The sequence below is a fragment of the Pelobates fuscus genome, chromosome 5 (assembly GCF_036172605.1).
Source record: "Pelobates fuscus isolate aPelFus1 chromosome 5, aPelFus1.pri, whole genome shotgun sequence".
In the NCBI taxonomy this organism is placed as follows: domain Eukaryota; kingdom Metazoa; phylum Chordata; class Amphibia; order Anura; family Pelobatidae; genus Pelobates; species Pelobates fuscus.
Window position 1 is genome coordinate 319,599,404 of NC_086321.1, and position 15,358 is coordinate 319,614,761.

General features: G+C 40.5%; 1 protein-coding gene across 1 annotated transcript in view; it reads left to right on the forward strand.

The window, feature by feature from the left end:
• The first annotated feature begins 559 nt into the window (after positions 1–559).
• The window catches only part of MAST3 (microtubule associated serine/threonine kinase 3), a 163,974-nt gene continuing 149,175 nt past the window's right edge, over positions 560–15,358 (forward strand). Inside the window, exon 1 of the mRNA XM_063455580.1 lies at positions 560–710. Coding sequence (XP_063311650.1) covers positions 664–710 — 47 coding nt within the window. The 5' untranslated portion in view covers positions 560–663. The remainder of the gene's footprint in view (positions 711–15,358) is intronic.

Genomic DNA, 15,358 nt, shown 5'->3' on the forward strand with positions numbered 1-15,358 from the left:
GCTATTCAACATTCCCTCAAGTTACTGGCTGAGGGTTGTGGAAGAAGAAAGGAGCTGGAGTTTGCTTCACAGAGCTCTTGCGGACAGGGAAAATGGACGAAAGTGCTAGCAGTTCTGGTCCTCAAGCCTGAGACCAGTCTACCTTATTCCCATTAAAAATCTATTCCAACTCAATTTATATTTTTGTTTAACCCCTTAACACACATGTCATGTGTCCTTAAGGGGTTAAGGACCAAACTTCTGGAATAAAAGGGAATCATGACATGTCACACGTCATGTGTCCTTAAGGGGTTAAACTCCAGGCAGATTCAAATGCTATTATTATATTAGAAGCAGCATTCTACAGGTAGATCATAGAGCATCATAGAAGGCTGCAGGCAATATAAAGGAGTTATTGTGTAAAGAGGATATTGCATGCTAAACAAGAAAATAAAATCTTTGACACAAATACACACACACACACACACGCACCTTTTACAAATTTGCATTACTTGCATTACTCAGTCAGTACACACATGCTCCCTCCCTCTCTCCTCTCCCCTCTCCCTTCTCTATGGCCAGCTGTGCCTTAGTATACTTATTATCTCTGTCGGTGCTGATAACATAAGGCAAAAAGCAGACGGAGGGAGAGAGACTGCAAAGAGGAATCATCTCTTAGCAGCCATGAAATCGAGGAGAGACAAGCTCAAAATCCCATCATTGACGTTAGAGTGAGTATCTGCATATGTATACATAGAATATCCCAGGGCTGGGATTCGCTCTAAATATTGAGCGTGGGAAGGGGAGCCTCTGTGGCAGTGGCAGTGGAAGGAATAGGTTGTTTTGTCATCTAAGGTAAATGCATGAAACAGCTGTTTCAACAGCACTCCTTTCTCTCACATAAGATGTAACCTGGCTGAGGGGGGAGTAAACATTTCTAAGATACCAATTCAACTCTGAACATCTCTATGATTGTTGATTATGAGGAATTATTAGGACACTTTTTGGTGTGACAGCTTAATGAATGGGGATGCTCTCAAGTGTGTTTGATTGTAATGAATAATCACTGCCATCTTATTAGTGGCCCAGCCTTTCTAGGACTTAGACGGCATGTCACAGTCAGATTGTAACAGGCTTCCATTTAGTAAGCCTGGCCTAAATTAGTCTTTATAGGTTGGATGCAGGGCCAGATTTGCCATTAGGCAGAGTAGGCACCTCTAGGGGGCACTTGTCTTTGGCACTTATAATGGCGCTATAATGTGCCTTATTGACACATATCTTTTTAGTTTTGTTTATGCCTGCAATGTCTAGTTATTATTATTCCTATTTATAAAGCGCCAACAAATTCCGCCGTGATGACAGTTTTTTAAATAATATATTTTGGGGGGGGGAGCGGGGCATGAGTGCCTTAGAATGATGTGCCTACAGGCAACCAACATATAAATTTGCCCATGGTTGGAAGGGATAACTCTTAAGACTGCTGTGCATTCATGTAGGGTAGCATTTTGCAAGTGCTTTTGCCAGAAATACAACATGGCATCAGTTAGTTAAAAAGTTGTTGAGTCTGGGAGTTACTGTTTTCTTTTATGTCAATAGCATAGCTATCGTAGTAAAATAGAATGTCTTCCATATAGCTAATACCTTCTGGAGTGGGAGAGGATTGAACATTTGTCTTATAAGTGGGCTGCCTAGCTAGCACATAGAACTGAGACAAAGCAGATTGCTGTTCAGAGATTCAGATTTGTTTTTACATGTATTCTGTTGGAGAAATGTGGGGGGAGGGGATGTATTGCCTGAAATAGTATATAATATATAGAACCTCTTGTCTTCCATGAGCTCCTACAGTACTCTCGAAGGTTATATGTCAATTTATAACATAAAGGAAGTATGAAAATAAAATATAATAAATGATAAAAGGAAACCCAAAATAAAACGGCAAATTATGTAATATGAACCTCTAATAATACAGCATTTAAAACACAACTTAGATGGCTTAAAATTAATATATCAAACTGTGTCAGCGCTCAAAATGGAAACAAAAAATAATTATAGTTTTGCATAAGGTTACCACTTCAGATAGTTTGTGGAACAAAATGTTAGCAAAAATGAATTTTATAACAATGAATTATTTTTAGTCCAGGAATTTCTAAAAGAAGCACAGTGACAGTCTAATCAGTTCACATTTACAAATCATGAGTCTTCCATCAAATAACCTATGAAAATCACACATTCCAGCTACATGGCTAACGAAGGGTTTACAGAAATGTTTAATTCTGTCTCTCGCCATTAACTCAGAAAGTACATCCATAACATTGTAGCGGTACATTAATAAATGTGGCAATACAGCAACAACAACAAAAATACTTACAATGGTATTATAGTGCCTTCAAACTTACAATACCAGTAATCATCAATATTGATTATGTTAATCCCTAATCGTGATTAACTGGTATTCTAATTTATGGGTCACTATATACTATTCTAAGTATTTTTTTTTCTGTATTGCCAATTTTTTTTATTAAGCATTTTTTGATTGAATAAAATATTAGCATAACATTTATTTGAAGCTAGTGATGACTAGTATAACTAGTATATAAACATATCGTAACACAGCTATTTTGAGTATAGATTGCTTTGCAGACAAACTAACATTTCAAAATGATGTAGATTTACACAAATTACATTTTTTACTTCTATGTTTATGTTTGTTCAGTATACAATGTCCTTTATCTTGCAATATTTTGCACTTTGTCTGAAATGTAAGTATAATAGCAAAAATTATATTTTTAATAGATGTGACAAATATAGGTAAATACCGTAATGGTCAAATAACTTGCTTATAGGTATTGGCAAGGACCCCGAATGCAATTCCATCGGTACAGCTTACTAAAAATGGCAACATAATGTAAAAAATGAAATTTAAGCACAATGCCCACATAGAGTAAATATAGTTAAATCATATATTTCTAAAATAAAAGCATTAAAAACTGCGATTTAAAATAGCAAACGTTATCATTCTCTGGAATGCTAATGGTAGAGTCCATTTATGTCTCCCCCTCTCTGACAGTAGGAATGACTTGGTAAAATAAATAAATACAGTGTGTAAGGCGCTTCACAATCAGATTAAACAAGTTAAACACGTGACCAAAAAGTAATAGGTTGTGTGACTGATATAATAGTGCTTCCCCAACACTCTAGACATAAAATACCAAGAAAAAATATATATATCAGTGTGTCCACAAATCCCAGTGAAAAAATATAAAATGAATAATACAACCATATACTTATATGGTTGTATTATTCATTTTATATTTTTTTCTAGACATGTGCAATTTGGACATTCGGATGCTTACGAATGCCCGAAGTTCGAATTGCCGAAGTGCCAAACCGAACCGAATTGCCGAAGTTCTGAAGTGGGGTAAGGTTTCCAAAGTTCCATTGGTCCGAATTGCCGAAGCAGACACATTTTTTTACTCACCCGAATTTCTGAACCGAAACAAATATTTTGTCCATGCACATCCCTATTTTTTCACTGGGATTTGTGGACACACTGATATATATTTTTGTTCTTAGTAGGAATGACTTGACCCATTGAAACTTCCTGTATTGTTTGAAAGAAAGGTATGAGCTTACATTTTCAGCAAATTTACAGGCATTATGTCTGTGACTAGTGGAATCTGGCAGAGGAATTTGTTCTTTACAGTCTGGTAATCATAACGAGTTTGTAAATGAGGGTGAGTAAGGCATACGGGCTAGATTTCATACTGCAAAATACATTGAAATAAAAATGTTTATACTCGATTTTGCTTATTGAAGTGGTAAATGTACTGCTAGAATGTCATAAAGGTGCTGTCTAAGTTAATAATGTTAAGGACATCGGCACTTGTATCAGGTAAGTAAATAAAGGATTTTGAACCCTTTATTCACCGCATTGGAGGGGAGCGCGAGGCAGAAGGCAGATGGAGCTATAGTCAGTACTGTCAGTACTTTACCTTCAGTTAAAAAAAACTATTCATATTTTTGTGTGACCAATAGATTGAAAATTTACATTTATAAATTTTATACATATATAGGTTTTTCTTTACTGTTCCTCGTTTTTTCAGTGTTTTGGTCACTTCTTGAGAAATCACATGTTGTTTTTTTTTCTACCAATCATCTTATTTTTTACTATGGCACGGCTGGAACTCAGAATTATGAAACAATCGAAACTGCTTGTTCATTACTCATTTCATTTGTTTAGTGATTTGGTTATATGGCGATTCCGATGACTAAACATTCACCCATAATAACACCTTGAGTGCCTGGAGAATTTCTCGTGTTGTCTTATCGTTGTGGGCACCGGGTAGATGCTGGGATTGAGTGCGGCTCCTACTATCACTATTGGACAGTGTTAGTACAAGGATTTATGCCAGGAATACCATTTTCTGACCTATGGTTTATCTCACATCTACATTCAGTCTTTTTGTCTTGTCTGCTTCAGGTGTTTTTTCTTTGTTTTATATAATCATATAATATGGTTTGTGTGTGAAATCAGCATGTTTGTGTGTTGAGGGGAGAGCAAGAATGTTGTGTGAGGGAGTAAGGAGGCTGTATGTGTGAGTGGGTGGGGGGGGTAAATAGTGCTTTCATTTTGTGTCGCAGGGGAGTGGCTCTGTATGATTATTCTTGGAAGGTTGTATTTGTTGTGTCTAGTATTCCTACATATTAAAACAGTAAAATAAAATATATATTTTTTGCCTCCTTCCTGATTACTTTTGTTCTGAGAAGGAGGCTAATTCCTTGGTTGTCTGATGAGGCAGTGGCCAGGTAGCCAAATAATGTGGTTTGTACCTCCGGTGGGTGCAGATTACGTTTACATGCTCCTTTCAGTCTGGAGCTCAGGAGCTGTGTGAGTAACCTGACTTACTGTGGTCTGATTAATTGTCAGGATTACTGTATGATCCAGCACGTAGAACTGTATAGCACGGATGACAAATAAGTAACGTATTACCGGTCCTTAGAATGCCCGGATTTAACGTACATAGAATAGTCAAAAATACTAGCCGAGGTCAGGGAACACAGAAAGGGACGCAGCGATGAGGAAGGCCAGGAGTCAGGATACCAGAATATAGAGAAGTTAATAAACAAAGCCAAAGTCAAAAAACAGGTAGAAAACTATAAACAGGAACTCACTCTCGGACAACCACGACAGGGCACTGAGCAGGATGAGAACTGGGCCTAAATACCCCTCCTTTAGTTCTGATAGGCTGTAACCGACCTTTGACCCCAGTCAGTTACCAGGTTTCATTTGCATAATTGCTGCTCAGCATTAACCCTTCTGTGGATTAGGTTGTTGCTCGGCACAACTTTTCCTGTGTGGACAGTAAATGTCATTAACCACATTTTCATACGCGCATAAATACGTGACATTAATGCAGCCAGTTCCAGAATAAGTGAGCTGACAGTGATCTACAGAAGCCCAAGGTGGAGGCCACATGGTCCCTCGCATGTGATCTACAGAAGCCTAAGGTGCAGGTCACATGCTTCCTCACATTTTTATCTCCCTGCCTGTCCATGGAATTGCAGGATGCCCTCTCAAAGATGGCACTAAAGTAAACTCATTTTACGCTAACTAGTAATGTTGGACTTGGAGGAGACTGCTATGGACTTCTCCAATGAACTTCATATTAGGATTAAGTATTTGTCTGCTGGTAGCACGTGCAGCTAGCAGGCACATTTTTAATAATTGCCTTTGGGGTCCACTATGACCCCCACATTAGTACAAGGGAGATATAATACTTGCCCCATGCCCTCACTCACTATTTAGTAACTTAATGTACATCTGCTAAACATCGAGCAACCAGTGGATGTTTTAGTTTAGTAATTTGTTTCACAATTATAGGTAGCATTTGAAAAATAAACTAAAATAATCCACAACACAAATCAGCTCTAAATATTATTTGGAATTTAGTTTAGGCCATGAAGAATCCTGCCCTTATATAGGACATAAATTTTTTGTTATTTAGCTGCTTTGAGACAGTAACAAAAAGAATAAGAAAATAAACATGTCCACCAACACTTATTTTTTCATTTCATAGTTTTCACTGACAACCATTTCCAAAGATGTTTGAAATGGTTCTTAGTTGCTATGGTATCACTGTGTTCACTCTAGAGTGAAAGTGAGAAGAAATACCCTGGAGGAAATCTAGAAACAGGGTTTTTATAAGATATAATATATTGATTAGCAAACAAATATACACACTTAAATGTCCAGAGTTTAAGTCATCAAATGTTAAAACACAATGAAATTCTGTAAATATACAGCCCCCACCCTTATTGCTTTGCATGACTTATTCAACAACATCATATGATACAGTGGGTAGCTTTACCTATCACATACAGATCAGAAAATATCTAATCAGAGTAAAAAAATATTCATTACTATAGTATCCAAGATAACATTGCAACTGACCTTGATAACATCACCTATGACATAATCAATGGCATCGCTAGTGACATTGTACTACAAATCAGGTAAACCATAAATTAAAAATGATATACATCACTATGTAGAAATGTATGTGATTTCCTTTCGACAAACACAGAGACTACTTGTTAGGTTTAGTAATTATTTCACTAATAATGTTAAATGAAAGACACTCTGTGTCATGTTTAAGGGGAGAATACTATGTGAAGTGGAGTGAGGCTAAGAAAAATTGAACTAGGTATGGTATGTCACAGACAGGGAGAGGAAAGCAAGGAAAAGCTTGTGTGTGAAGAATTAGGTGTGATAAAGGGTGTAGAGGCTGTGTGTCAGTGGGAAGAAGTGTAAAGTTGAGAAGATGGTTGTGTGTGTGATGCTAGGTGGGAGATAGTAAGAAATATATTATGAATGAACTAGGAAGAGGGAGAGAATGTCTCTGGGTATAGCAGGTAACAGGATAAAAACTAAGGGATATAAGAGGAAAAAAAACAAAATAATGTGGGATGGGGAGGGTAACTTAGGATGAGTGATAGCCATCTGGCACTGGTCTGCTGAGAAAAATAGATAGAGAGGGCAAGGGGAAGGCAAAGCCGTGTGTGAAGAAAGGCAAATGAGAGGTTAAAGAGAATGGTTTGTGTGGTGTAGGAGGAATGAAGAGGTACTTGTTTGTGCAGGTGGGGATATGGACTAGTGTGAGTCAAACTGGATTAAATTGCATTCAAATGCTTCTCACACTGGTATCTCAACCTTCTAAAGGTCTGACAATATTGGAACATGTTACCATAGTTGGTGGGAATATGGGTTAATTAAACCATTTTGGGCTTCAGTTTTCTGATTTCTCAGTGATATCTGTGGTTTAGTATTAGAACCGGAGCCTAAGGTTTACTATTAAATGGTAATTTTTAAATATTAAATATTGCTACGAATACAAGAAGCTTACACATAGAATCTGCTCATCGGCACGGACTTGTATTGTGTAGAGCTTCTATACCAGATCAGCTACTCAAAAAGTTATGTTAGAACCATGGAAGAATTAAGTGCTAGACTCCAAGATTCTATATTTAATCGTAACCCCAAAAAATGGTTGCCCTGGCACACTTATCTATACAAAACCACCTAAGGACATGCATAATACATTTCTTCTCTGATTCCCTATCATATCCCTGCTTTCTGTTTCTTTCTTATCTTTCTCCATTTCCAGTTGTTTTGTTTTCCCCATAACTTATGTCTTTAGATGAGTTTATTCCTTTACAGTTTCTTAAGTTTTAAAATATATTCTTGCTTTTTGTAGAAAACTTCCATGCTCTATGTTCCCGCACTGCTACCCTCATTGGGCTGCACAAGTAGAGTGCTCCTCGTGCCTGCACTGCTCCTCAGCTTGCGCAGACTAAATACGCCACGTGTCCGCACAACCTGAAAGGGGAATAGCAAATCTCTGTACTTGTCATACAGCACCATGTACATGCTATAAATATTTTATTGTTCTAAGACTTACATGCTTGTAATTTCTTCTTACATTTTATGTCTATTTTACAAAAAATAATTAAATTGGCTCTTATTATTATGTTACCTTTTATTATGTTTATTATGTTGAAGAAATGTTTAAGTAATGCCACTGAGGTTGAGTGATGTCGGGTTGGCTATGGTTAAGTAGATATACATTAACTCAGTGTGATTGGTGATTACACATTATATAATTTATTTTTCCTGTCCTATTGTTTCTCCAGCAGGGCATTGTCCCGGGGACACTGCCAGACCAGTTTAAACTGGCTGCTTTCCTTAATCTCCCATCAGCCCTTGCTATTGTTTAACCCCATGGCGATCCACCGGTATTAGTGAAATCTGAGCGCTTTTCGGACATATTGAGTGCTCAGATCCAAGCTATCTGGGGATATGTTGGACATATAGGTTAAACATTGTATTATAAGAGTTATGCATTTTTATGTGTTTTTTTTTGTAACAGTTTTTTTTTTAATTCTTTATTTTTGACAGTGCATTTGTGAGTACAACAATTGGCAACGGTATGGATATGCGTTGTTACATTGGTAATGTACATTAGACAATGTTGTTTTTTATAGTAATTCAAAGCATACTGCACTGTTATTTTTGGTTAAGGTAGCGTAACAACAGATATGAACAGAGTAATTATATATTTATATATATATATATATATCAGCTTGTGCGTCCTGACCTCACGTGGCGCTGTTGTTTGTGACTTTGATATCTGAGCAAAGCTCCTTATTTATATTGATAACAAAGGGGGAGGTATGGTGCTTGGCATTAAACTCCCAACCAAGTAAACAAGGCTAAGAACAGCAAGTATAGTTAAGTAACCACACAATGTACCACCTGATAGGGCAGTTATTACCTTTCTACATGCAGTAAAGAAACCCTGCTAGGTAATGCTTTATCAAAGTAATGTGCTATATGAGATGTTGCTTAATTGGTGTACATTATGGGAGAGTAAGCAGGCTGCAGTTAACTGTCTATGAGGCAGGCAAGACAATGTTATGAATCTAGCTGAAGCTTTCTATGTATGCATACAACATGTTGGAGGGATAGGATCATTATGAGTACAGGCTGATAGACATGCTAGGCGATTACTGACCAGCTAATATCCCTCTCCACAGGACCCCATTGGAGTATGATAACAACAATGTTCAGTATTAAATAACACATGCTGTGAGGTGGGTATCTGGGCCGTGGATTGCTGCCGTCGGTTACAATGTCCCAAGAGGTGCAAAATGTAGGGACAGGAGCCCAGCACCATATGTCCACTATGTCAACCCTTTCAGCCTATGCCAACTGGGTGCACGGAACTGTTCGGCCTAGGGATGACTTGCCTGAGCGCGGCCCGCTCACTTGGTGATGTGCTGATGGCTTTGCTTGTGCGGCAAGGTATGTGCCCCTTCCGGGTCCCCCCCCCCTGTTGGCTGTGCTCTCTGCCGGTTTCTTCCGCCGGGTAACGACCCTGCTGCATCGTGGTCTGTATCTTGCGGCCCGAGGGCAGGGTTTGGCTTGGGTTGTTGTCTGTATTGTTGTGGTACTGTGTGCTTCCTCCCACCACTCTGTTGAGCTGGCTTCGGTCTGCCTCTGCTCTTTACCAGGCTTGGTCGGTATTGCCCCTGAGCGCCCCTTGCTGGTGCTGATTACATGCTGGTATGTGGATGTGGAGTCGGTCTATGCCGGGTTGGCTTATGGTGGAGCCGTGGTGAGGTTGGTGAGTAGGCCCGCAGGGGTGCCTTGCCCGGGTGGATGAGGGTGTTGGGCGGTTGCGCGGGCGCTGGTTTGCCTGATGGGATTTGTGTAGCGGTGATCTCTTTGTAGAGGTGGGAAGCTGTGGGAGGCAGCTTCTTTCAAAATGCCTCTAAGTGGTTGTGGATTCGTGCGAGGATATTTCGGGAGTCATCCACTGGATTATCGGCGCTTGCCGCCATTTTAGGTAGGTCGCCGTTTTCCCACCTTGGCGTCATTCCGCTTCTTTGTATGCCCGGGGTAACCACCCCTGGGTGGACCGGGATCACCCCCGCCGGTCCAGGGGGGGTTAGCAGGGATGGCTTGTGCAGTGAGCCGCCGTAGGATGCTTCCAAGTCAGGGGAGCGGCCGCCTCCCCCGCCCGTCGCGTACTGGGCCGCAGTGTCGGTCGTGGTTCCAGCTGGCCCCAATCGGGTCGTTCGACGTCCCAACGCGTGCCCTCTATTGTGGGCAGCAGGTGGGTGTCTGGAGTTGTCGTTTGTGTTGCTTTTTTGGCCCATATTTTCTTCGTTTGGCTGTGCTTGTGCGGGAGCTCGTGGGACACACGGCTTTCGGCCATGATGGTCAGGCCCCGCCCCCCTTTTTGTAACAGTTTTTGACTTAGAGATATTTCCTGTACCTGGAGATAATTAAGTTATCACAGCCACTTTAGCCAATTATCTCCAGGATAGAGGAGAAGATAGACCGGCCGCACAGCCTAAATCTGTGGAACTGTTTTTGGCATGAAAACCATGCTTGCGGTCAGTTAAATGTGACTTACATAACTTTTTAACCCCTGCTCTGATCTGGGTGATTTTTGGATATGTTGTTCACCCAGATCAGGGCTAGGGATGTAGGATTTATGGTGATATGTTGTTGTTTTGGGGTGTTTCTGGACTTTGGGTAAAAATTGATATTTTCTGCCTGTGTTAGTTGAGTTAGTCCATTGTGTTTGGTAATTGTATCACAGGCAGAGGGGAGGGTTTGTGTACATTAGCTGGGAGTGTCTAACTGTACAATACTGTGTTGATTGTTTTTTGTGTCCTTTGTGTCCTGTGCTCCACAAGGACCACGTGTGTGGCAACCTTGTGGGGAAAATGTGTACAAAAGAAATGCCTTTGTGCTCATTAAACAGACTTGTTCTACCCTTCATGAATTTTCGGCTCATGTTTGGGGGATTGGAGAACGACCTACACTCTGGGGATTGCTATAATCACTATACTCCCCAGAGTAAGCTCATGTAAGAGCTTGTTCCTGCTCTCTGGATTTAGGAGAGGTCTACCTACTGGAAGCTGGTCCCTGGTCTTGGGAAGCACTAGGAGCATCAGTCAACGGAAGGTACCCGTTCGGGGTGCCAGGCGTTCCATTACATATCCCTTTGTACAGCGCTACGGAATCTGATGGCGCTATATAAATATTAAAATTATATATATATATATATATATATATATATATATATATATATCATAATATTTACTCATATTTGAAATGGTTACTTGTTTATGCTCTTTTAATACAAAAAATATATTGTTTTGTATTTGTTATTTGAAAACACCAACCAGTTTATGATATGAATATCTGAATCCCTGTTAAGATGACTGCATTTTTAAGAACAGCAGGACATATTGATACCGGAGAAACTGACGGAAGCGAAGCACAGAGAGATGGACACAGGTTTCTTCAGGAAGGAAGAGATTCTTTATTGGATCACCGATCGGGACTCAGAGGGACTAACGTCACCAAAATACAACAAGTTCTGAGCCCCGGACAATAGTGCAGGCTCCTTATATAGGCACATAACTCCTCCCATATTAAGCTCCACCCGCACATTCTCTTGACCAATCAATACAAATAAGAATTAACTTCCTGCTTGACCGCATGGCCTGTCCAGCACAATGGAGGAGGGGAATACTATATCCTGTATTCTTGCACATGCTCCGTACACTACTGATCGTATCTTGCCTCGTGCAACCAACTGATCGATACGTCAGCATATGCACGTACACATGCCACGTGGTAATCTCGGCCTACTAAATTTATTTTTACAGAGATTCCACCACATTCCCCCATTTGATGCCTCTTGATATTTCACAATTACTTGAGGCATCACTTAACCTTAGTTTGCATACACCGCAAGTTACCTTGAACCAAACCAGACTTATCTTATGATGTGAATCTTCAACACTCATCTTCCTGCATTGGTTCTCCCTGATCTAGAGCCTCATATTTATAAATTTCCATTATCTGTGCAGCAGCCTTCCTCTCTGCTATATTTTCTATCAGGCTTTGCACAGACCTAACTACTAAGGGTATAAGACACGGCAGGAGTAGACACAACATTAAAATCAGTAGGACTCCACCTACCACTGCCTTAAGCCCTCCAAACCACTCATACCAGCTACCAAACCAACTACTTGGATTGTACCCTTTCCATACCTGAGTAGGCACATGCGCTAGTTTAACCATATGGCTAGTAAGCTCAGGTATTGCTTGCCCTTCGTCATCTATTTGAAGACAGCAATTGCTCAGGTTAAACTTCCCACATACACCTCCCTCTACTGCCAAAAGGTAATCCAAGGCTAATCTATTTTGGTAGACTGCTGTCCTCATCCTGGTATTATGCTTCGCTAGAAGATTGAGCGCTTGTGATGTCTCGTTAGTAATAATCTCAACCACCGCCTGTAATCTTATAATACGGTTGAGCATATAAATAGGGGTTCTATAACCAAAGGTACCATCTTCTGCCCACGTGGCTGGCCCATAATAATCTATAATACGCTGGGGAAGGCCATTCATTATCTTCCCAGGCGCCTATCTCTTTGGGTCCCCTTTTCTTCCTATGATTCACATCATACACTTTAACACCTAAAGTCTCACCTGTTTCAATAGGTAACAAGAAGAAGGATGGTTTGAGCATACCTAACACACAGTCCTGTGGCAACTCCGAATAGGCTTTCTTACCACAGATCCAGTACAAATTTGCTGGGGCTCTCCAGGTAGATGTGATAGATAGATAGATCAAACCACACGTCCTTTAAATTGGCGTATCTAGCAAACGGGTTAGATGGTTCTGAGACATTTGAAGCCGACCACCAAGTTGTATTATTCGTATCATCATCATAAGCTTTTTGCCCTAGACAAGTTAATTCTCCTACAGAAGTATTATACATTATTCCTTTCCTTGCTATGCAAACATAACCTATGATGGAGGTCTTTAATCTCCACTCAGATTTACCTCTAACACTCATATAATAATCGGCTTGTGTAGATATTAATTGGTCAACTGCCTCAGAACCGGACATTACCTCCTTTGCTTCCCAAGGCCATTGGTCTCCCATGTTAGTACCTCCACACACATAGCAGTTGGTAACATTAAGACTACCGGCAATACTTTCAGCTAAATCAATAAACAGGTTTTTAGCATTATGGGGGATCTTATTATCTATACTCATCTCTTCATAAAAGGAATGGTATACTTGATGAGTTTGGGAGGATACCGTATCAGTCTCTATCCCTATAAACAATACTGTCCCAGGATCTAAACCCGTCCCATATATTTGAAACCCAAATAAATTGCCATACTTGTCTAAGAACTTGTCGGGGTTATTTATAAGTATATGGACTGGATTGCATTCCATAGACTTACAATATGGGCTGGTAGGCAACTTAGTCACTATCATGTCTTTGTCTACTGTCTGTCCCCAAGTTGCCCACCCCACACAAGACCAATATGGGCAAAAGTTATAATCTCTATTTGGGCATCTAGGACTCACATATTTATTTTTACTACTGGGACAAATATATTTATCATTAGACCCATACGTCCTCTCCCATCTAAGATCCCCACATACATTCCACGGCTTTCTACCACTTGATATCGCTTTACACGCATCAAATAGCAGAACACCCGAAGAATGTACGGATTCTAACACCGTCTTATTAATTAGGGTCCCCTGAGGATCTCCATTCCTGAGAGTCAACCAAATTGTACGAAGTTGATACTCCGGACTGAAGCACTTAGGTTCTCCTACTCCTAGATGGCACACACTATATTCTATATTTAGGTATCTACATCTTGATACATCTCCTTTACACTCGTATTGTGAATGCCAAATTAGGGTTTGAGAAATATGGTTACCTGTTCTTGTAGTCTTAATGCATACCTCACAGCTAGGAGTGTCGGTACCTCTACCTTCCTGAATATAAGAATACACATAAATAAACATTATCAAGAACACATCTTTCGCCGTCATCCTCAGTCTTCGTCCGTGCGAAGGCACCTCAGCTTCCAGGATGTAAGGGCTGCAGGGAATGGAGTTCTGCTCGTCTTCACAGGAGTCCCTTCGAGACTTTCCCTGGCTTATATACTATACGTCGGTGGGCGGACAGGCTTTATTATGGCCCTCTCACTCACGCACCAAATCCCTGAAACAATAAAATTTTGTAATCCACACAATTTCCTCGTTACTCCGACTGAGTCGTGCGTTTTAACCGGATCTTGCAGGGATTCTCTGGATCTGCTGTAACTTGCCAAGAATCGACTGCTGCTGGTTTAACCCTGGAGTGATGTATCCACGGAGTCACTTCGGCTACTTTTATCGCTGTAGGGGTAGACAAAAGAACAACATAAGGACCTCTCCACTTGGGCCCTAACGGTACATTATTCCACTCTTTAATCCACACTTGATCTCCTGGATGATAACTATGAACAGGGGGATAAATATTCACAGGTAATCTATCTTGTACCCTTTTCTGTACCTCCTCCATAGTCTTACCCAACTCTACAACCTGCTGCCGGGTAATTCCTTCTCCCAACTGACTCAAGTCCCCCCTTAAGTTACCAAGTACGGGAGGTGGTCGCCCATACATGATTTCAAAAGGAGAGAGGCCCATCCTTCTGGTAGGGGTACTGCGGATTCGCAATAGAGCTATGGGTAAGAGAACGTTCCATTTAAGTTGGGTTTCCTGACACATTTTAGCCAACTGATTCTTAATAGTTCTATTCATTCTCTCTACCTTACCAGAACTCTGGGGTCTATATGCCGTATGAAGCCTCCACTTTATACCAAGCATATGAGTCAGTTGTTGTAGGCACTGATGAACAAAAGCTGGACCATTGTCCGATCCTATAGAGCAGGGTAGTCCATATCGGGGTATTATTTCTCGTAGCAGGAATCTCACAACTTCTCCTGCTTTCTCTGTACGAGTAGGACATGCTTCTACCCAGCCTGAATAGGTGCACACAATTACCAACAGGTAACGATGTCCACCCGATTTAGGCATCACTGTAAAGTCAATTTGTAAATCGGACATGGGGAGTCCCCCCATGAACTGGACTCCTGGTGGCTTTACTGGTCCTTGTCTTGCATTATTTTTAGCACACGTTACACATCTTCGTACAATGGCCTGAGTCAAGTTGGACAATCTTGGTATGTAGAAATGTTTTCTGAGAGATTCTTCTGTGCTGTCTCTCCCAGAATGTGTCCCGTTGTGATAATTTTGGACAATTTCTACCGCTAGTGATGCTGGTATGACTATTCTTCCATCTTCTAGCTGATACCACTTGTTCTCCAAATACTTTCCTGGTTCAGTCTTTAACCACTCCTCTTCTTGAGCTGTATAAACTGGAGTCCATTGAGACAGTGGAGTTGGTATAAGGGCAGCTATATGCCCCACATATTA